Below are 24,139 nucleotides of genomic sequence, written 5' to 3'. Positions count from 1 at the left end.
AGCATGAAAAAGAACTCAACTTCAGTGCTGATTAAGATGCGCGTGCAAGTATGAAGAGGGGGGCATCTCCGATCCGGACAAGCGGATACCAGTTCAGAGGTGGGCTGAATATTTGGGACGAAAGTCCTTCATAATTTTCTCCATCAATGTAAAACTACTTTAAATGACCCCATGTCTTCTGTCCTTCGACTCCCACAGGCACAACGCCTCCATAAGAGAAAAGATTTGATGAAGGGGCCACTGGGCCACCCGTGGATACAGGAGTACTGACTTCTAACCAGGCTCCCTGCGTGACAGCATTGTGTCCAGTGGCTCACCCCGTGGGGTATAATCGCTAACCCTGAGATGTGGGAATTGAGAACCCTGAGATGTGGGGTATAATCGAGAACCCTGACATATGGGGTATAATCTATAACTCTTAGTGGTGAGATATAATGTCTAACCCTGAGAGGAGGGGTATATTCACTAACTCTTAGATGTGGAGTATAATCGATACCCTGAGATGAGGGGTATAATCACTAACTCTTATATGAGGGGTATAATCGATACCCTGAGATGAGGGGTATAATCACTAACTCTTAGATGTGGGGTATAATCGATACCCTGAGATGAGGGGTATAATCACTAACTCTTAGATGTGGGCTATAATCGATACCCTGAGATGAGGGGTATAATCACTAACTCTTAGATGTGGGGTATAATCTATAACTCTTAGAGGTGAGATATAATGTCTACCCTGAGATGAGGGGTATAATCGCTAACTCTTAGATGTGGGGTATAATCACTAACTCTTAGATGTGGGGTATAATCGATACCCTGAGATGTGGGGTATAATCTATAACTCTTAGAGGTGAGATATAATGTCTAACACTGAGATGAGGGGTATAATCGCTAACTCTTAGATGTGGGGTATAATCGATACCCTGAGATGAGGGGTATAATCACTAACTCTTAGATGTGGGGTATAATCGATACCCTGAGATGAGGGGTATAATCGATACCCTGAGATGTGGGGTATAATCTATGACTCTTAGAGGTGAGATATAATGTCTAACCCTGAGATGAGGGGCATAATCACTAACTCTTAGATGTGGGGTATAATCACTAACTCTTAGATGTGGGCTATAATCGATACCCTGAGATGAGGGGTATAATCACTAACTCTTAGATGTGGGGTATAATCGCTAACTCTTAGATGTGGGGTATAATCGCTAACTCTTATATGAGGGGTATAATCGATACCCTGAGATGAGGGGTATAATCACTAACTCTTATATGAGGGGTATAAGCGATACCCTGAGATGAGGGGTATAATCACTAACTCTTAGATGTGGGGTATAATCGATACCCTGAGATGAGGGGTATAATCACTAACTCTTAGATGTGGGGTATAATCACTAACTCTTAGATGTGGGCTATAATCGATACCCTGAGATGAGGGGTATAATCACTAACTCTTAGATGTGGGCTATAATCGATACCCTGAGATGAGGGGTATAATCACTAACTCTTAGATGTGGGCTATAATCGATACCCTGAGATGAGGGGTATAATCACTAACTCTTAGATGTGGGGTATAATCTATGACTCTTAGAGGTGAGATATAATGTCTAACCCTGAGATGAGGGGCATAATCACTAACTCTTAGATGTGGGGTATAATCGCTAACTCTTATATGAGGGGTATAATCGATACCCTGAGATGAGGGGTATAATCACTAACTCTTAGATGTGGGGTATAATCGATACCCTGAGATGAGGGGTATAATCACTAACTCTTAGATGTGGGCTATAATCGATACCCTGAGATGAGGGGTATAATCACTAACTCTTAGATGTGGGGTATAATCGCTAACTCGTAGATGTGGGGTATAATCGATACCCTGAAATGAGGGGTATAATTACTAACTCTTAGATGAGGGGTATAATCGCTAACTCTTAGATGAGGGGTATAATCGCTAACTATTAGATGTGGGGTATAATCGCTAACTCTTGGATGTGGGGTATAATCATAAATTCAGCCTCTGACCAAACTTCAAGAAATGATAGGAAGCCTCTGCCTCCATTCCTGTGTAATGCACATGTGTACCACGCTCACATATAAGAGACAGCTGGAGAGTGGGGATATGCTCTTGGGGGAGTTCCCGTGGCATGCACACTGATCCTTTTAGATACTTGGGGGTGCGCGTCCACCGTGCTAGGGGGGATTTATTTGAAGGGAACATACTTCGAGCCAGTACAACCATCCAGTCACAAATGAGCTTCTGGAAACCCTTCCATTGGCCACCTCGGGGAGGATGGCTCTTATCAAAATAGTAGCTCTCCCCGCCTCCGCTACTACTTCGCCACCCTGCCTATTATTATTCCCACTCCATTTTTCCGCCAATGGGAAAAGATTATGAGGGACTTTATATGGGGGACGTCGAGACATAGGGACTTTATGGGGAAACTATATTTGCCTGCAGAGTTGGGGGGACTAGAAGTGCCTAATTTCGAGCACTATTACATAGCCTCTCAACTGCAGTGGGTTGCCCGGTGGCTCGCATCTCGTCATAAGCAAACACAGCTTCATTACAACCCCCACTAGCGCACCATGTCTGACTGCATGTCTTCCATCCCTGTGCAAAGCCCAGACCGCTGGACACGCTCTTACTCACAGTAGCTTATAAATGCTTTCGTAGGAGCCGCTACCTCACCAGAACAACCACCCGATACGCTCCCGCTATCCCCTTACTAGGAACACCACGAGGGGACATTCACCCCACATCAGCCGAACTGCAACTCTGGGCCGCGGAGGCCATCCAGGACATGGGAGATCTTTTTCAAGATGGCTCACTCATCCCATATCAGGAACTCATAGCTGGAGAGAATTTACACCCAGGACAGTTTTTATTGCACAGTGCACTTATAGCCTCGCTGTCCTCTAAGTGGGGTACACATGCTCAGGAACCACCCACATACCACACAATGCAGTATCTCCATGTGATGGGCAGGGGGGGGGGGGCATTTGACATGGTGGTTTGCACCCTCTCTTCACCAGCACACGGAGGCCAATCTGACCCCTCTGAAGCAACACTGGCAGGGGGCCTTGGGGAGGGCATTCACAGACAAGGAGTGGATGGCTGTCCGGGGTAGTCCGACGTGCACCCCGCGCAATCAGCGGTTTATGCAAATTCAATTCTTTGTGTTACATCGTGCTTATTATTATTATTATTATTTTTATTTAGCGATTTATAAAGCGCCTGGTGACCCGAAGGCATCCCCGCGCTGTTAATTTAGTGTAGACCGAGGGGGAGGGGATACTGTAGGGGGTACTATTTAGAGAAAAGGAAGGTTTTCAGTCTTTTGCGAAAGAGTGGGTAGCAGGGTTCCAGACGGAGGCTGCGGGGGAGTGAATTCCATCCTGAGGACGCTTTTACCGCAAAGCGTCGACCACCGGTGCGTACTTTTCTGAATCTGGGGACAGTGGCCAGGCGTTCGTTGTCTGAGCGCAAAAGTCTAGGGGCTTTATAGGGGGTGACCATGTCTTCCAGAACGGCAGGGCCTACACCGTTAATGAGTTTATAGGCGGTGCACAGAGCCTTGAATTCTACCCTCTGACATACTGGGAGCCAATGTAGGGCTTTGAGGGCTGGACTGGCTGGGGCTCTGGAAGGAAGGCCCATAATGAGCCGCGCCGCCGCATTTTGAGTCCATTGTAGTTTAGCCATGGTGGATTCAGGCGCGCCGAGGTAGACGGCGTTGCTGTAGTCCAGCCGGGCAAGGATAAGGCCTTGGACCAGTAATTTCCTTGATACGGGGGGAAGAAGTGGAAGGATCTTGCGTATGGATCGCATGAGTCCAAAACAGATTCCTGCTGTTTTGGCTGCTTGGGTCTCATGGTCAGTTCTGGTTCCAGCCAGACTCCCAGTGTCTTAATTTCTTTTTTCGGGGTTGGTACCTCACCGAAAACGTCTGGCCAGACCGACGGGGGAATAGATGTCCATTTCTTGCCCATGAGCATTATTTCAGTTTTTGCTCCATTGAGCTTCAGCGATGACTCGCACATCCAGAGGTGGATGTCCTGGAGGCAGTTCAATAGGTTCTCTGGATGGTTGTCAAGGTGAGATAGTGAAACGACAAGTTGCGTGTCATCCGCATAGCTCACTGTTTTTATCCCGTAGGGTATCTCACCCCGCTCAAATTAATAAGTACTTCCTCAGAACAGACGCTACCTACCCTAGATGCCGTCAGCTTGATGCGGACATCTTCCATATATTGAGGCAACTCCCGGTCTTAAAGGAATATTGGAGCAGTGTGGCAACCGCACTGCTACTTGCACATCCGAGCTGTCCCAGCTCGATGGGAGGGATACATACTGCACCTATTCAGCAGGAATAAGAAAAACAGGACCACCACCCGTTTTCTTGATCTGGGGCTAGTAGTAGCAAAGCGCTTGAACACCAAGCGATGGAAATCCCCTCTGGCACCTCACACATTAGCCTGGCACCGGTCCCTACTCACTTGGGCTAGGGCAGAGGGAATGGCTCTCGGCAGAGAAGACTTGCTTGTCATCCGTAGATTCCCCATAGCGTCTCAATGGGATACTATGATGTCGAATCTGCAGGGCATAGTCACTTACACTGGGGAGCTTCGAGACGGTGAACAGGCCTGACACCCAGCACTCACACTTCCTGGGCACATGTGTAGAGTGGTACCGACGTTCATGGATGTATGACCCCGCTTCATAAGGCCGCTGTCATTAAACCCTGTTAGGACTGGCCCCCTCTGTTATACCACATACGGCAGCAGGTCTCAAGCGACTTCCTTACCCCTCCTTTGATTAAGTTGTCCTCATTTTGTTGTACCCTATGTCCACAGTTCTGGCCTATAGTACACCATGTCTGGAACGCCTGAAGACTGTTCAGTGGTAAGACTTGCTGCCATTGCCATGCCCTCAGCACAGACATGGTCACGTGTCTTCACTCAGTATCCTACTCGATAACTCACCTGATATTATACTGATCTGTATTTGGTATTGCATCGCTTGGAAGGAACAAAACCTGGTGTATATGCATTGTTCATGTTGTATGATTAAAACAAGAAAAATTTCAAAAAAATAGAGACAGCTGGAGAGTGTGCTGCCTGAAATTGATCTAGCAATATGCTCGTACCAAGCGCCCCACTCAGGAGTCTAATCCATGCTCAAAGAGCCCGACACAGCCACACGACTGTTCTTTTCAGGCCACGGGAAGGGAGGAGCTCTGAGCACCACCAAGAGGCGGTCAGTCTATGAACAGCCCTATAAATGCAAAGACTGGACTGTAAGACAGCCAATGGAGAGCAGCAGAGCCGAGAGTGATGTCATTTGAGATGTCATCAGTGATGTCACTGACCATGTCATGAATGATGTAATATATGACATCATCAGCAGTGGATTGCGGGTGCGCGAAATATAGTTAGTACAGCTAACTATATAGGAGCAATTTCAATGGTTTTGTATGAGTGAAATATCCAGCTAACTATAACACCCCTAAAACTTATAGTTCTTTGAGTGAATTTTAAAGCTTTTTTAAATGCTAATTCCTAACTATATAATGCCTGAAACCTATGGTTTTTTCAGTGAATTTCAAAGGTTTTTTAAATGCTAATTCCTAACTATATAAGGCCTGAAACCTATGGTTTTTTCAGTGAATTTGCAAGGTTTTTTAAATGCTAATTCCTAACTATATAAGACCTGAAAGCCCACCAGGAATCTCCAGTATGCGCCAGGGGACTGCATTGCAGAGAGGTGTAATGAAGCCACGCCCCTTTTTACACCTCTCTGAAACGCAGCCCCATGCATGTTTGAAGAGGGGGAACTAATTCCCCTTGCATACTGGGCCCCCCTGGGGGCCAACTAGCCCACCTGGAACCTCCAGTATGCGTCAGGGGGCTGCATTGCAGAGGTGTAATGAGGCTATGCCCCTTGTTACACCTCTCTGCAACGCAGCCCCCTGGCACGTTTGCAGAGAGGGAACTAATTCCCCTTGCATACTGGGGGTCCCTGGGGGCCAACTAGCCCACCAGGAGCCTCCAGTATGCGCCAGGGGGCTGCATTGCAGAGAGGTGTAATGAGGCCACACCCTTTTTTACACCTCTCTGCAACGCAGCCCCCGTGCATGTTTGAAGAGGGGGAACTCATTCCCCTTGCATACTGGGGGTACTTTGGGCCAACTAGCCTACCTGGAACCTCCAGTATGCGCCAGGGGGCTGCATTGCACTGAGGTGTAATGAGGCTATGCCTCTTTTTACACCTCTCTGCAACGCAGGCCACTGGCGCACTTGCAGAGGGGGGACTAATTCCCCTTGCATACTGGGGTCCCTGGGTCATATCTGCCCAAACGCCGATATTCCGAACGATTGCAAATGACTTTTCTTGAGAAACATTTGGATTTGGATTATCATGTCCTATACTTTGGAATTTTTGAAAGACTGACTTTGAGGATGCTATAAATTACTGAAGTCTGCCCGAATTGTGTGGGTAAAATTGATACCTAGTCACTTTGAATAAGAATGTACTTACGTCTCGTCTAACATTTGGAAGAAATATCTAGTTATATGACAACAGGATACCGACATAACTTGAAGGAAATAAGAACGCCCTAAAGAAGTTCTGTTGTACAGAACGAAACGCGTCGGCTGGCTATGGTACATAAACTTAAGGAAAATAAAAGCATTTGACTATACACCAAGATTCAGCGCTTCAATAAGGACTCTAAGTGATATGATTTGATTGGACTTATTGTGCAAGTGGTGCTGTGCCAAACTTTGGAATATTCTCCACGACTCTCTACTACTTACTCTCTACTACTCCACTACTCTCTAATACTCACTCTCTACTACTCATTCTCTACTACTCTACTACTCTCTACTACTCACTCCCTACTACTCACTATCTACTACTCTCTACTACTGACTCTCTACTACTCTCTACTCTCTACTACTCACTCTCTACTACTCTCTCTCTACTACTCACTCTTTACTTCTCACTCTCTACTACTCACTCCCTATTTCTCACTCTCTACTACTCTCTACTACTCTCTACTACTCACTCTCTACTACTCTCTACTACTCACTCTCTACTACTCTCTACTTCTCACTCTACTACTCACTCTCTACTATTCTCTCTCTCTGCTACTCACTCTCTGCTACTCACTCTCTACTACTCACTCTCTACTACTCACTCTCTACTACTCTCTACTACTCACTCTTTACTACTCTCTACTACTCACTCTCTACTGCTCTCTACTACTCACTCTACTACTTACTCTCTACTACTCTCTACTACTCACTCTCTACTACTCAGTCTACTATTCACTCTACTACTCTCTACTACTCACTCTCTGCTACTCTCTCTACTGCTCTCTACTACTCTCTACTACTCACTCTCTACTCTCTATTACTCACTCTCTACTCTCTACCTCTCTACCTCTCTCTACTTCTCTCTCTACTAGTCTCTACCTCTCTACTAGTCTCTACCTCTCTACCTCTACCTCTCTACCTCTACACCTCTACCTCTCTACCTCTCTCTACACGCACACATATACACATATACATGCATATATATGCATATGCATTTATATATATGTATGTGTATATATATAAATATATATACATACATATATAAACCTATATAATCTGCATATCTATATAAATACAAATATAAATGCATGCATACATATGCATGTTATTTACATGAAAGTTTTAAAAACACTAATAAAAGCAAAGCTAAAAAGCCACCTCATTACAAACAGAATGGTTTTAACTTAAACGAGGGCGAGATCTATTGCATTTTCAATGCTTGTTTACTTTGGTTCCATCAAGAAGGCATTCAGATGTGTCACACATTTGCCATAAATTCTGAATGTTAGCACTCTAGTTGCTCATTAGATCACTGTAGTAAAGCTACTGCTCACCAGGGAAGTCTGCTGCTGGTATTCAAAGTGCATGTTTCAGTCTGCATGTCAGAATTTTTTTTAATGAAATAGAAGAGGATTTGAGAAGTCACTCAAAATGTGCCCTAATTTTTCTTTCTAAAGCACTAATCATACTTTCTATGGCAAAATGAACCCCCTCATTTTGTTCCTTTTTAAATTAAATGTTTTCAGACTTACCACTTCATTCCAATCAAGATGGCTTCTGGTGTGCCATACTTTTGTCATAAGTAAGACTGTTAGCGCTCTAGTTGTTCTTTAGAACACTCTGGGACATCTGTCATTGGGCTATACTTGGGCTACACCTGGGTGATATTTGGGCTACATTTGGGCTCTTTTGTCCCTGGTGGCCATCTTGGGAGACTGCATGTCAGAATTTTTTAATGAAATAGAAGAGGATTCGAGAAGTCACTCAAAATGTGCCCTAATTTTTCTTTCTGCAGCACTAATCATACTTTCTATGGCAAAATATACCCCCTCATTTTGTTCCTTTTTAAATTAAATATTTTAAGAGTTACCACTTTATTAATACCTTTGTAATAAGTAGGACTGTTAGCGCTCTAGTTGTTCTTTAGAACACTCTAGGAGGCTGCAGTAGAACACAAAGGAATTAACTGACAGTCTCTGTCCTTGTTGGATGTACATGTTTTACTGAGAATGTCAGACTTCATTCTCACATGACTAAGAAAGATAATGTGAATTTACAAAAAATATGCTTTCAGTTTAGCTTATAGATCCCCTTCCAGACCACTGTGGGAATAGCATGAGAAAATAGTTTTCTTTCAAACATGATTCATGATATTCCAGCAGAAGGCTTTTTTACATGGTAAAATCACCTTAGAACACACCACAATTCCTAAAATGAGTATGGTACCATCAACAAATGATTTATAATTTAACTAAAGTCCTAAAACCCTCTATTAACTACAATGCTTTTTAATGAGGTGCTATCATGCATATTGGTCCCAAGATGGCTGCCAACACTTCTTGGATAAAGTGCTGACAGCCAATCAGATCTCACGCGTACCCCGCGATTTAAAAAAAAAAAAAACAATTTGGGGCCTGTGGGGTCCTTGTGGGACCCCCTGAGCAGACCTAGGGGGTTAGGGTGCTTCTACCCTGCCCCCTTTTTGAGTTCTACACGTTTGTTGTTCTGCTTTCCTGTGCCTCAGTCTACCGAGGTACAAGATGGCTGCCAACAATTTCTGTTTTGGAGTGTTGACAGACATTGGCAGCCAATCAGAATGCAGCTCGTACTCGGGAAGGTACAGAGTACAGTAAGCTTACAGTAAGCTTATATATATATATATATATATATACATATATATATATATATATATATATATATATATATATATATATATGTGTTTTTGAGGTTAATTTTCATAAAAACCACTGGAGCAATTTTCACCAAATATAGAAAAGGCACTTCTGCGTACCAGTCCCTACAATTTTGCAAAGTTTGGTGTAATTCCATTCAGCGGTTCGGGCTGTAGCCTGGTCTATTCGTCCTATGGAAATTAACATGGGGAAAACACGTTTTGGGACCCCCCCTCTTTTCTCGGCCCCCGCATGACGAATCCCCCCGAAACTTCCAGGGAAGAAGCGGAGCGGAGCTGGCCTAAATTTTGGAAAATTACACGCAAATTCCTCAACCGGCGCCAAAGTTATTCCCAATAAAATGTTGCGGATTTCCTATGGTAGCAAGGTCCTAACTATATATACCTACTGGCTATCGCCAGTAGGTAATATGAATGAGAAATAGGGTTTGCCTTTTGCGGGAAGCACTCGCTGGAGATGTGGTTCCATTAAGGCGCTGCTAGCGCCTCAAACACTTGACAGTCTCTTGCAACGCGTTTCGGGCCATCTCCGCCCTTCTTCCATGGTAAAACTGTCAATTGGTGGGTCATCACTTCCAGTACGTCCCCCAAATTTAAATGATAGTCACGCCCATGTGGGTCGGCAGAACACTCACGCCGTAGCAAAGAATTATGGGACTGGAAGGTTGTTAAAAATAAATAATCCATGTGGATCTGTTCAGACCTCTCCAAAGATAAAAACATGAGTTATTTTTGCAGTGCTCAAGTGTAACACAGCTCCCCATTACCAGGCAATCTCCAGCTCACAGAAAACAGCTGTCCCAATAATCAGCACCAGACCCGCAAGGATATAAAATATATTTTATTTTTGTAGTCCAAAGTTCCCTGAAGCAACAAAAGTAACTAAAAAGTAATCTGAAAATAATTACTTTCTAATTTAAACTGTTTCCAAAGCATATACAAACCTGTAATAATTGCAACTTCAACCACAACTGCATTTCCTTGAAGAGTCTTGCATTGGGGGTATATTTTACGTACCAGTACCAAGTCCTGCTTGGTTATGTAATAAAACATAATTATATCTTTTTTATACTTACCAAATTGGTCTGGATTCTGTCTCTGAGTGTGTGTCATCAGTTTGATTGAGTGAATACAATAAATGCTTGATAAATATCAAGAAGGAGAGCGAGGAACTAAGGTAACTAGTTCACTTCCCCGTAGGCTATAGTTAATAATTAAAAAGAAGTAGCTATACTGGTGCTGCTCTTGTAGTGTGTGTCAGAAAAACATATTCGTTTTTATGAAAGCCCTCACCCACCAACCTAGTTGGTGGCATGCTTCATCATCGTTCCCCACCCGAGGCACTGAGTGTGCCTCAGGTGTGCTGCGACGACTGTTTACAGCGGAGCGGTTGGTGTTTAGTGAGTGTGCAGTGATGGTGTTCAGAGTGAGGTTTAAAAACTGTCCTAAGGGTCCCCGTATCGCGAGGGTAATTTATTCGTGGGCCTTTAGCAGTATTAAAAGTAAGGCTAGTGGATGTGGTTGGAGAGACTTATGGTCTCCCATATCCACTAGCCCGGGCTTTCTTCAGGACCTATGAGTGAAATGTGATTTAAAAGGAGCTACATATAATGTATATGCGTTCCAATGTGCAGCACTCGCTAAGGTGCTTTAACTGTAAGAGGAGGATTTCCTCTAGGTTTGTACCTGTAAAGGAAGGTGGACAGAACAAACAAGTAAGCACACACATGTAACTAAGGCATATGTACAGTGAATTAATAAGTTGTGCCTCTGTGATGAGCGGAAAAAAAACGGCAGTGTTTGTGCAGTTCGTGTAGGCATTTGGATTGAATTGCGATTGTTTATTTATGCGGTATTCGTGCTATTTCTTAGGGCGGAATAAATAATTGTGACCAAGGTAGTGACTACGACAACTGTATGTTATTCGCTTACTTTCAGGTTCTTGAAAGCAAACTCCATGAGTCCCTGGAGGGGGTCTGAGTAACGGTTGCACTCTGATGGGAAACAAAGGGTAGTGTGCAAGAAGATTAAAGCAAACGCGAGAACCACAGAGGGTACTCACTTCGATGCGAGCGCCACTCTGCCATATACATAAAAGATGGGTTAAGGTCGCTGTTCCAGATAATTACACATAATCCTTTCCAGGTCCAATTCAGAGTCCTCACAGAATGTAGCAGGGTACTGATTAAAGCACAATATCTTATAAAGCACTTTCATTTCTGTGTATTATTTGCATTCAGGTCATAGATTAGACCTTATGTCTGTATTGATGTAATATATAGATGTTGATTATGCCTTCTTACACCAAGGTGGAATATACTCGCCCCATTACCCATTTGAAGCACTCTACCAGATGCCTTAAGTCGTATAAGTCTTCCTGTGCTTTGGTGATGCGAGTCCATAACATAAATGAGCTTGCTACTGCCAGCCAGTCTTACAATGCAGCCTGTCTCCTGTTCCACCATATATTCTTGCCTGCCAATGCCTTTCAAGGCCGTTAGCCACTTCTTCTTTGTAGCTTCAGGGCACTTTGGAATACAAAATTGCACACGGGAAATAGACCGTATAAACTTAGAAAAAGCTTTAGCTGTGGTGGTTAGTGGGTTAACAACAACTTTGACCTCCACAGTATATTCATTGGGCAACATTGTATCTTCTGCTTTAGACATACTGGATCAGGATTTAGCCATATTGCAACACAGCCAATCACAGTTATGTTCTATTATGTTATTAAGCTGGACGCTGCAATCTATGCGTGCAGGCTTTGTGCCTTGGCGTTTTATAAACAGTACGTCTCTATTTTCAGAATATAATCTAACTGATACACAGATAGAAATGGCACAAAGGGGAGCAAAATATACAATGCTGCAAATTGAAAAACTGGACATGCGTCCATTCACAGTGGCTGAATTACTATCCACAGGGTGGCTAATCCACGGCCAAATCACTCTCCCTGTTACGACCTTTCAGTTTCACTATTGCCTTGAACAAAGGCAGGCAAATATGAAAAATTGGGTAAAGAATACATTAAGAAATCCTGGCATTTACCATATTGATTTCGATGCCGGAGTGGGATCAAGAAGTGTTTCTTAGTGGTACTAACTGCAAGAGCGGTTTAAGCGGTTCTCTCATGTGCCAAGATATCGTTTTACATGGGGCCTGTAGTGGTTCAGTTTCGAATCTGTCTTGCCAGATGAAAGGAACTCCAGCTGCCGTGATCACGTCAGCGTTTGAGTTACTTTCGAATGGGAGTGACTTGATGCTGAACGATCAAGGTTATTGTGGGATGCTCCCGGGTATTGCATATCTGGTCACCGTCAACACCAGGGTTACTTGTTGTATGCAAGTATTGTTTCCTTCGACAAATACTGGCTTTCACTGAATATTTCTTTCATACAGCTTTGAGCAGAATGAAAGCCATGCTTTTACAACAAACCGTGCCATTGACCTCTGCACAAGAAACCTTTGAACTTCAAGTTGCGAGGACCTTGACAGAGATACAGGCGCTAATCCGTACAAACTGCCCCCGACATTTCACAGAAATGGTGGGTCGTTAATATGTCAGATAAGAGCGCTGTTGTACACCCAGGGACGGACTGGGAACCAAAACCGGCCCTGGCAAAGGGCTCGGCCGCCCCCCCACCCCCCCGGGGGTTGGTGGTGCCACCGAGCTTTTTGCCAGGGCCGTTTTTCGTCCGATTTTGTTACAGGGCCAATGTATGCTGCAAAAACAGCCATGTAACAAAAACGGCCCACTGGGGCCCAAAACCGGCCCCCACCCGTGCGGCTCACCGAGGGATTGCCCGGTACCCGCTACGGCCAGTCCGGCCCTGTGTACACTTATCTAAAACCGTAGGGTCGGGATTCCTTGAAACCTTCCAGACCATCCTCGGAGTTGTTCCTAACTTTATACACTCTGTATTCGGAAGCATTTTCGGGGGTCTACCTCTGATCTTATTTGCTATTGCTGGAATCCTGATTGTCATTTACCTGCTTCACAATGGACGGACCATCCACCAGCGAGATTGCAAAGGCTCTCCTCGAAAGATATTACCTTGAGCGCATGGTACAACATCTGGGTGCTTCTCGCCTTCAAGAACTAAGCGCGTCTTGATTCCAATCCTTCAGACCAGTCTTTGAGGACTGCATCGTACCTGTGTTCCGATGCATGTTCTGGGGAGGAGAATACGAGTTAGACATCTGTCTGACACCTCTAACGGAAACGCCAGCGGACTTAGACTCCAGGCTGGAACCACTGCAGTCCCATGCTCGACTCTGTCCCCAGTGTATTCCCATCTTAACACATGCATTCCTCGAGGATCCGCAGGTGCCCTTGACCGAGTTAGATTTCAGCTCCACCCTTGGCACTGAGGTATCGAATACAGCAACGGCTGCCTCACCAACAACTGTTGGCAGTACTGAGAAATTTCGTCTATACACACTTGACGTGCTATGTGAGGTACTACAATGTTTGTCACCTACGACAGAAGGCAACAACAATGTGATGTCTCCCAGCCAGGACATATAATCTGAATCTGGCTCACCATGTGCTGGGAACAAATTCAGTTTTTTCTTTACCCTTCTTTTTTCAAAAGAACATTTTCAAATTGACACTTTCTACACCACAGCATGGACTTCTAAGTAGGCGTACAGTAGTTCAACTTGTGTGATCGAACTCATTTAGAACTGTGATTTGCGGAACTTTACTACAAATGTCATACTTTCACAAAGAACACTTATTTCCTCATTTTAAACTGTTTTCAAAATGAAATTTTAACGTTTTTAGAAACATTTTAAATACCTGCTTGATAATTTTATGAACTGACACCGTTATAAATGTGTATCTCAAATGTGTATTATCATTGTTAAGTATAAGGTGGAGTGGGTGTTCTGTTTCATATCGGTACCCTGATATAGGTCTAGGGAACATCATAAACTTTCCCTACATCATCTCCCCGTCATTTCATATGAACGAGCCTTATAAGGACATAATCTCAAATAAGGACAGACTGCCTTGTATGGACATAACGCCTTATAAGGACTGTAGCCTTTTATGAACTAAACCTTTCACCAAGTTCCATGCAGAGGGTGGGTTTTTCCCAATCGATATTGCTAAGACGTCATCCTTAGCACCTATGAATAATTTATGAGTGCACTCTACAGGAGGTCCACTTCACCTCTCCCATCGACGCACGAGGTTTAATCCCCAATGTCATCCTCAACAATCCTGAACAATGGGGAACATACACACATAGACTGTATAAATACAGCACTTCTTGCTATCAGTAGGCAGGAGGGGACTGAGACTACAAGGCCGACACACTGACCAGAGACACTGCAGCTCCAGCATGCCATCGCTCCAGCTGACAGTGGTCTGACAATCCCTTGTGGGGTGTCCAACTCGAGTCCAGGATGAAATCCCTCACTCTCACTATTCAGGTATGGGAATTCGACTAATTCCTAGTGGGATTATTGGCTCTTAAGACTTAGGCTCTTAGACTTAGGCTTCATAGCACCTACTCACATGCTAGGTACACTTAGGTACATCTAGACAGGCGCCTTAGGAGTACACACTTTATTTTATAAATGCATTTCATATTCATGTATGTGTTCACGAGTATTGCAAAATGGTAGAACAATACTATTTCTTTATATTCACTGTACTACTGGTTTTATATCTCTGCTACTGCGTTACAGTTATAGCAGCGCACTTGTTTTACATGAGAAGAACAACGGTACAATAAATTCTTATTGTGAACACGCTCGACTATTTCTTCTGTGTATCTCTCTGGGAGCAAAACAAGCAAGCACGAGTAACTGGGTGAAAAGTATTATATTGTTTCCACGCGTCTGAGGTTCTTATGTTCTGAAGTTGCAAAAACTAACCTCTCTGATAACAGGAGATTCTAGTGGGACTGCGAGTTAGCTAATGCAAAAACATAGGCTGACATATTTGGTGGGGGTGTTCAGACTCAGTTTGCCACCAAGCCCACAGTGTAGGTTATCCGTAAACAGCGTAGGTCCTGCATGAAAGGCTACTATCGGAACTACACTACACTGCAAGATGGCGAGCACTGAAGAGTGGGCTTCACCTCGCCTTCCCCACCTGAGGGGTGGGGTTGGCAGAGGTGGGCATAACTTCTGGGCTGTTATATTTTCCCCGCCTGTCTTTCCACCGAAAAGGTGGTGAGGTAGGAAGGGGACCTGCTCTTGATAGCAGGAGAGGCTGGGGTCGTATTGCAAAGGCGGCAAGGCCTTTGGAGCTCCCCTGACACAGATGGCTCTTCCTGACCAGGGGGAGGTGTGAACACCTCAGCCCAGGAAAGGCTTTGTTTCTGGGCTCAGGGAGTGAAGGCTCCCACCCCAGGGGTCCAGAAACTTGTCTTGTGGTGGCAGACTGGTGTTTACCAGTGTGGGAACCCACCAGAGGCTGGTTGCTTTCAGGGGGCATCTCTATGATGCCCTCTGAGTGTATTGTATAATAAATCCCACACTAGCATCAGTGTGGGTTTATTATGCTGAGAAGTATGCTACCAAACTTCCCAGAATTCAGTAAGGCCATTACGGTGCTGTGGAGTTCGTAATGACAGACTCCCAGCACCATATACCCTCACAGGGCTCATTGGTCTTGGCAAGCAGGCAGTACTGGTGCTCAAGGCTCCAGGGGCAAATGGTCTTGGATGTCCCAGGGTGCTGTCCCGTCACCCAGTTGGGAGACTAGCAGATATTAGCCTCCAGTCCTGGTCACATGCAGATGTCTTGCAGAGCTTTCCCTCCTCGCGCAGCCGATCTGGATGCTTAGAAGTTGACATTTTTTGGGGGCCTGGAGCTCTCCTTTTAGTGGTCCATTTCCAGAAACCAACTATGATTTAGGGTCTGAGTCTTTGATGTTTGTGTTGGTGATCAGCATCCTTTTGGAGTGCCCTCTCCTCTGCCCTGCTCTTCAACCTAGAAAGTAAACTATCACAGTGGGAGTGACTGTAAATCTGATAGCCCCACAACATAGGCCAGGCACAGTGATATATGTATCAAACGTTTACCCTAAGGACTCAGCCCTACTCTTTATGATTCTCGTATCAGCCCCATCTCCATTCTGAGATGTGTCCAGGCCCATTGCTTGTGAAATCTCCCTGAATCAACGTACAAACTTTGACGTGTACTGGAGAGCCTGGTTCTCCTTCCTCCAACCAGTGTGGCCCACAGGAAATACAGCAATCCACAAATCTGTCGGGTGCCTCTACCTCCTCATGCTCCTCCAGCAGGCCCTCGGTTACTCACAATGGAATCTAGACTCTTCCATGTATTTTATTCTTCACAGGCACGCATACGCCCAGCACACGCATACAACACACATGCACTTTCACCACTATGAGGATAATGCATTCTTGACCCAAAGTTTCCAGGGTATATCTTTTACTCTAAGGCATAGAAGGGCACTTCCTGCCTCCCTCCCAATGATACAATGATGATTTCTCCTTTGCTCTGTGCTTAGACCTGTGTGCTCAAACAGTGCACCCCCAGCCACCATTGTGTTCACAAGCCAGTGAGACCAGCCCCCCTGCCCCCCCTTCCCCCCCAGCAACAGGGATTTTCTACATCAGAGGGTGCTTCTGTGAGCTGTTTAAACTGTATTTACTGGGGCCTGGGCACTTCGTTTTTTGGCCAGCAGGGGGAGTAAAGCTTTATTCAAACAGTATTGTTAGATTTCGAGTTAGTGAAGCCTTTACCTGCAGAAGTCCAAAGTTGTGGATTGAGCCTGTCTGTCTCCTAGGAGATTCTGAACAGGAGCAAACAGCTTCCCAGACCCCACCCCCAGGCCAGCAGACCATTGGCTATTCAGCTACCAGGCAAGTCTGAGCCCTTCTCTCACACCTGCCCAGGCCCCTTAAGGCCTTGCTGGGTGCACCCCAAATCATTCTCCTCCATCTTGTAAGTTGCAGCCTACATGTGCCCCAGATTGCAGTGAGCAGAGTCCAGGAAGTGGTAAGGAGACAAACTAGTGTTGTCTCTTCCCAAGACAAAAAGTTGTTTAAAAAACGATTTTCACTTTCTGTGTTTACTGTCTATGCCTGTGGTTGTTACAGTTAAAAATTGTAGTTTTAGCCTGCCTGTAATTGCATATTTTATCACCTGTGTTGTGTTTTAAATTTGTGGTTTTCCCTGCCCATGATTGCCTTCATTTAGTGTGTTGAATTGTGGGATTTGCAGTCCAACCTCTGTATTCCTTGTAACCCTCTCATTCCTTGGTGACAAATCTGTTTTCCCTCCAAATTTCTCCTTTGCTCTGTGCTTAGACCTGTGTGCTAAAACAGTGCACCCCCAGCCACCATTTTGTGTTCACAAACCAGTGAGGCCAGCCCCCTGCCTCCAGGCAACAGGGATTTTCTACATCAGATGGTGCATCTGTGAGCTGTTTAAACTGTATTTACTTGGGCCTGTGCACTTCGTTTTTTGGCCAGCAGGTGGAATAAAGCTTTATTCAAACAGTATTGTTAGATTTCGAGTTAGTGAAGCCTTTACCTGCAGAAGTCCAAAGTTGTGGATTGAGCCTGTCTGTCTCCTAGGAGATTCTGAACAGGAGAAGCAGCTTCCAACTCCCTGGCCAGCAAACCTTGTCTGAGGTCGCTGGGACCTTATATGGTCTGCTAGTGGTTGCACATGTGTACACTGATTGGTGGCTGTATCTGGTGTTTCTATTGGGTTAGGGTTAATGTCCTCATTGGTTGGGTATTTGAGTGTTCTGATTGGTTTCTCGGTCTGTGATTCAATCATTGTAGGGTTGGGACTAGGGCTAGGGTTAGGATTTCTATTGGAAGTAGGGACTAGGGCTTCCTATGTTATTGGTTGTTGGGGGTAGGGTGGGACTAGGGCTAGGGTAAGACCTTTAATTGGAAGTAGCTATTTAGGGCTTCTGGTGTGATTGGTTGTTGGACCAGTTGTGGGACTAAGAGTAGGGTTAGGCTTTCTATTGGAAGTAGGGACTAGGGCTACCTGTACCATTGGCTGCTTGGACTTGGGTTGGGACTAGTGGTAGGGCTAAGGCCTTTATTGGACGTAGAGATCGGGGTTTTTTAACTGATTGGGTGCTTGGACTAGGGCTAAGATTGGCTGCAAAGTCCTGGTCTACTATTGGTTCTAGATGTTAGGGCTAGTGTTGTGATTGGATAGTGTTAGGGCTAGGGTTCCCATTGGCTGAAGGGGTCACCTGATTACTAGGGCTACAAAAAAGGCCAGGCTTAGGGCGTCTCAGCCCGGGCGTCTCAGCTAAGGGCGGAGAGGACAAGGGTAATTGCCTGTTTGAGACTGGTCGGGACAAAAAAAAAAATCCTTCACTCTTTTATCCCTCCACTATCCTTTTTCAATCAAAATTAGCAGACTAACATGTTCACTTCTCAAATTCCATATTCCATATTCAACTATACTAATATACTGCCCAAATAACTGAATAACATATCTACTACTCAAATTACTTCATATTTATACTATACTAATTTTCAACACTAATCCTTTCTGGGTTCCGGAGTGGCGTTCTACTCGCCAGAAAAGGGCTTCAACACCCATCAGGGGTAACAAGTGCTATATGAATGCAAATCTTTCTTCCCCTTTTCTCCATCAGCTATCCTTCCCACTCCAAGTAACAGACTAATATCCACCACTGAAATTACCTCATATTTCACCATATTAATTCACCGCTAATCCTTTATAGGCTCCCTGAATAGCATGCGTCAACAAGCGAGCGATAAATAAATACAAACCTTTGTCCTCCTCTATCCTTCTGCTATCATTCCAAATCCAAATAACTGACTAACCTATCCACCACTTAAAATGAACTTGCATGTTTCACTATACTAATTCAACACTAATCCTCTATGGGTCCCGGAGTAGCGTGCTACCCGCCGGAAAAGCGCTTCGACGCCTCGTCAGGGGTAGTAAGCCCTATATAAATGCAATTACAATACAATACAATACAATACAATCCCTGTCTGCCCTTGTGGGTCCTCCAAGCAGAATGTAAAACTAGCCAACATGGCGATTGGGATAGAGTTATGCTGATGGTGTTATGGGCTACTGATAAGAAGCTGGGACCGCAAGTAAGACCTATAACCAATACTTTGACTACAATTTAGAAATAAGCAATACAACAACTACATAGTGAAAAGCATCATAAAGCAGAAATATATCTACCTTACCTGCTTTATCTTCTGAGCTCCCCAAAGCTAAACAAAAAGAAAATAGAACAGTTTAGTATACATTAAGAAGTGGTTTGTGGAATGAATTTAAAGTTAACATTGAATTTGATATTTGTATTTAACAGAAGTCAATTGTAAATGTATTCTTTTGAAATTCAAATCCAACACATATGTCATGAGAACAGCATTGCAGGGGTGCATTGTAAAGCTCACTAACCCACTTAGGGCTAACCAATAAATTACATTTATACCATCTATCACCTTGCCCTTATTCAACATCTAGTTGAAGTGGGGCGGAGGCTGCATACTGGAAGGGTTTCGGCTTTTCTAGCCAACCATAGCCAAGTAATTGAACTTGGTCACGTAACATTTAGAATCCATGGATATTAAGTGGGGAGTATCCCACGGCTCCTCCCTGTCTCATATCCATCTACGGCCTTCTTCACCAGTTCCAGGTCACACCCTGAATGTATGCGAACAATACACAACTAATGATCAATCTTAGAGAAAACATAAAGACTGGCTTTAAAGGCCTATTTGCAGGATCTAATTCCAGAAGAAGCTGGATGGTCTGTCTATTTCTAAAATTAAATCTAACTAAATTAGAAATTTTCCCAATATTCTCCAAAATCAGTCTTTGGAAAGCTTCTTTAGGGACATTCTCACTAAGTAGCTGACCCGCTCCAGTGAATTTGGTCAGAAATCGGAGTATTCTTATGAATGTTAATCTTGTCTTTGACACACAAATTTGTGCAGTGACCAAAGCTTGCTATTGCAGCCTATGTATTCTTAAAAGGATCTTCCTAAATTGATCACAGAAGATCACGGTAGCCAAATCATTAATGCAATCTAGACTAGGTTTCAGCAATTCAATATACTTAGAGCTTCCTAAGAATATATTTCTTTCCCTACAGAAAAATGCTACTATTTGAGTCATTGTTCCAGTATCTTGGTTTACCTCAACGAGCTACAATTGTTATTTATTACGAAGCATATCCATATTTAAAGAGGCATGCATGATGTTTGATATCTACCATAACACAAGACCTCTTTTCCTAACTATGAAGTTCTCTTGTCTGAATCTCATGCCATTTACACTATCTGTAGATTCAAAAAATATATACCCATATTTTGCAGATATTCTTTTACACAACTAACAGACTTATAGCATAGCTAACAAAATACAATGACAAAATGCAATAAACAATACCTTGTACATTAAATCTCACAGCATGCTAAAAGGAGCTCACCATTTACCCCCGATCTTGTGGTGCTTGTTCGGTTGCCGGCTTTGGCACTACGGTCCATTAAACTAAGTCACTCACCAAAAAAGGTGCAGAAATTCTCAAAATCTTGCAATATCTTGTTTTGCCAGAGCAGTTCCACTCCCCAGCACAGCTTGATGCCCCCTGCTGCCCCTCCTGTTCTTCAGAAGCCCTAAAAGGGCTAGCATGGGTGAAGGGCTGAATGGTCGGGCCAGTGCCTCTGCTAAGGTAGCAAGCACCATGCCCCAGTATTGCGCGATCACTTCACACCACCCAATAAAATGAAAGAAGTGGTTATATTCCATATAGGTACCTTATACAGGTGCAGGTAACATCACTCCTTTATTCTTTCCTACATTACATACATAACGGTTTACAAGGACTGACCTTTAACCTAGCGACGACACTGCATTCAGAACACGTTTTCCCTAGTTGAACTTGAACTAGTTCGAATCTCATACATGATGCATGAGGCTTCTTGGAAGCACAGCAGGATTAACAGCAGGAATGACATCTCCTGATAATATCTCTGTATAAAGTTCAGGGCCGACGTCATCCTTAGGCTGACACAGTAACACAGCAAGGTAGGACCCCTGCGGAGACCTGTTGGTATATATACATCATGTCTTGCTTTAGGAAGACAGAGGAGACCGCGACTTCTCGGCTGGCACACTGACCAGAGATGCTGAGGTTCCTACATGCAGAGGCTCTAGATACCAGTGGTCTAACATCCCTCGCGGGGTGTCCAACTCGAGACCAGGACGGGGTCCTACATTCTCTAATTCTCAGGTAATGGGGTTGACTAGATCCTAGAGGGATTCTTGGCAAAACACCTACACTGGTGCTAGGTACATTTAGGTACATCTAGTTAGGGAGGCATAGTAGGAGTAGGCACCTTTTATCATGTGTTTTATGTACTTGTATATATTCATGATTACTGCAAAATGGTAGAACTGTACCATCCCTTTAATTTCATAGTACTGCTAATCATATATCTCTGCTATTGTCTAATGGTTGTTGCAGCTCATCTATTTTACACTAGAATAACAACTGATCAATAAATCCTTATTGACAAACGCCCAGTATGTTTATTCTGCGTATCACTGAGACAAACTAAGTGAGCACGAGTGACTGAGCGAAAAGTAGAACATTGTTTCAACGATCCTGGGGGTTCAGGGTTGTCATGTTCTGAGGTTGCCAGAAACTATTCTCTCCCCGATAAGAGGAGATTCTAGTGGCACTGTGAGCTAGCTACAACAAACAGGCTAACATATCTGGTGGGGGTGCTCTGGACCAGTCTGCCATCAGTCCCACAGTTTATGTTATCCAAACGTCCACATCCTGTATAGGTTATATAGGAACTACAGGACAAAGTCTCGCTCCTCACTGCATCAAAAACATTGGAGGGATGTAAGAGGAGCTATGTGCCACAGCCTCTGTGGGGTGTAGAAATCAAAATGCAGGAATTTAAGTTGAATGAGACGAAGCTTAGCTGATATGACAATTGTGCATGGGGGCATTTTTGCCGCCTGCTATTAACTGTTGTCCAATGTTCCAATGCAATTTTCCTGTTTTGTTTTGTCCTGAAGAGGGGCTTAATAACTTTTAAAGCTTTATAAGTGAGTGAGAGCCCCCTTTGCATAGTGGACTCATACTCACCTTGATCCCTCAGGAGTTAAATTCTATGAATTGAGAACTATTAGGTCAAACTCTTCTTGGAGCTCCGAAAGGATTTCCAGTTGCCTAACCAGATCGCTCCCAGTTTGGAGATGCCATTGACATCCCATTTCCCAAAGCCCGACAATGGTGTAGAATATTTACGCCAGGTACTCACCCACAGAGCTGTCTCTTACGTCGGCATCCTGTTGCATCATATCCTTCTGAGTGGCTCCCTCCAGCTTTGGAATGCTATCTTAGTTACATAGGGAAGGAATCGGGTAAGGGATTCTCATGTACAAGCCCTAAGACTCAATTTTAGCCGATCATTGCAATTTTGGTAGCATACGCCAGGTCGTCATGACACCCAAGAGCCACTCGTTTAGCACTATGATGTAGAAGGCCAGTAGAGTAGCTTCATGTATGCTATTCCTCCATCGCAAGCAGACTGTATGCATTTATCTGTCCTAATGTGTGGCGCAAGGAGGCCCCAAATGAATGCGCATGCTTAAGCGTATACTTCTGAAATCCATTTGAGTGGGTTGGGGACAGCAAAGTTTTATAGAGCGAATAGGAGCTAAGGGGGTAAGATAATTTTATAAAAGCCCCGCGGCCCAGGTGTTCAACCGCAATTCTGGCCAGGTCCCTGCGAGTTCTGGGAGTGAGCGGATGGAGATAAAAGCTCCATGTTTGTGTTGGATCCAACGCCACCTGGAGGCTGAGATACCTAAAACTGTTGAAAGTCATGGTGAGGTTGCAGCTCCATTCTGTGTCTTCCAGGTCACCCTTGACAGGGACAAATGCAGACTTTGACAAGTTTACTTTTAGGCCAATGGCCTCATTACAGAGCTCAAGTCCATGCATCAAATGAAGGCCCGCATTTTGTGGGTTGCTCATGCAAAGAAGGATATAGTTCGCATGCAATGCTTCTTGGCCAGGTTTTCCATTGGGGAACGGTCTGCCCCACTCCCTCACCTACTGAACTAATGTTTAAAAGCATGCCATATAACGCCTACAAAAATGGAAGCCCATATCACTACCTTCCCGGCCGTTTCATTTACAACTCACCACCAGATTACTAAAACACCAAGATTTTGCATAAACTCTTTGCTAAAGGTTGTTCCACATGTTCACCAACCTCGTGGACCCCCAACCACGCACTTTTCCCGGATGTCGAAAAGCCTTTAAAAGCCGATCCTTATAGTAAAGACGAGTGGGAGTTAAAATACGCCATCTTCCCTACCTGATATGGATGCTGGAAAAGCAATCTTATTTTGGGTTATTTTTATGTATCACATCATAAGAAAATAGGGTTTTTAGTTGAGCAAAGACCATTGGTTTTGAATTACTGTAAATACTGTAACTTGAAGGCATGATTTAAACACACCAGGATATTAAACAAAAAGTTATATAAAAAAAAGAATAAGATCTTGGAAACGAAGATGAACTAGTCAAATTAAAGTATTGGTTAACCAGGCTTGGCGCTGAAGTTGCTTTTGTTTGGGTGCATGTGCACATGTGAGGAAGCAAACAGGGGCGGCTTCTCCTAAATGGCAGAGGTGCGCCAACCCCCCTGCTGCGAGCGCAGCAAGGAAACACAAATAAATAAAATGGAATATCTATGCTATTTTATTATGCCACCGATCGCGCTGGGTATAGCGCAAGGGTGGGGCCGGAGCTGAATGCTGCAAGTGAGGGATGACTGCACTCGTCTGCAGTGTGCATGTCGAACTG

General features: G+C 44.3%; 1 protein-coding gene across 2 annotated transcripts in view; it reads right to left on the bottom strand.

The window, feature by feature from the left end:
• SFXN5 (sideroflexin 5) overlaps positions 1-24,139 on the bottom strand; it is a 1,158,373-nt gene that overhangs the window by 790,168 nt on the left and 344,066 nt on the right. For both annotated transcript variants that reach the window (XR_013606958.1, XM_078674489.1), the window contains exon 4: positions 19,485-19,511. Coding sequence is in view for 1 of the 2 variants with exons in the window: in XM_078674489.1 (XP_078530615.1) it covers positions 19,485-19,511 (27 nt within the window). In the remaining variant the exon portion in view is untranslated. The remainder of the gene's footprint in view (positions 1-19,484; positions 19,512-24,139) is intronic.

This window comes from Lissotriton helveticus, chromosome 2_1 (genome assembly GCF_964261635.1).
Source record: "Lissotriton helveticus chromosome 2_1, aLisHel1.1, whole genome shotgun sequence".
Classification (NCBI taxonomy): domain Eukaryota; kingdom Metazoa; phylum Chordata; class Amphibia; order Caudata; family Salamandridae; genus Lissotriton; species Lissotriton helveticus.
Note: the sequence above shows the minus strand (reverse complement) of the source record. Positions and strands in the feature narration are given on the sequence as shown.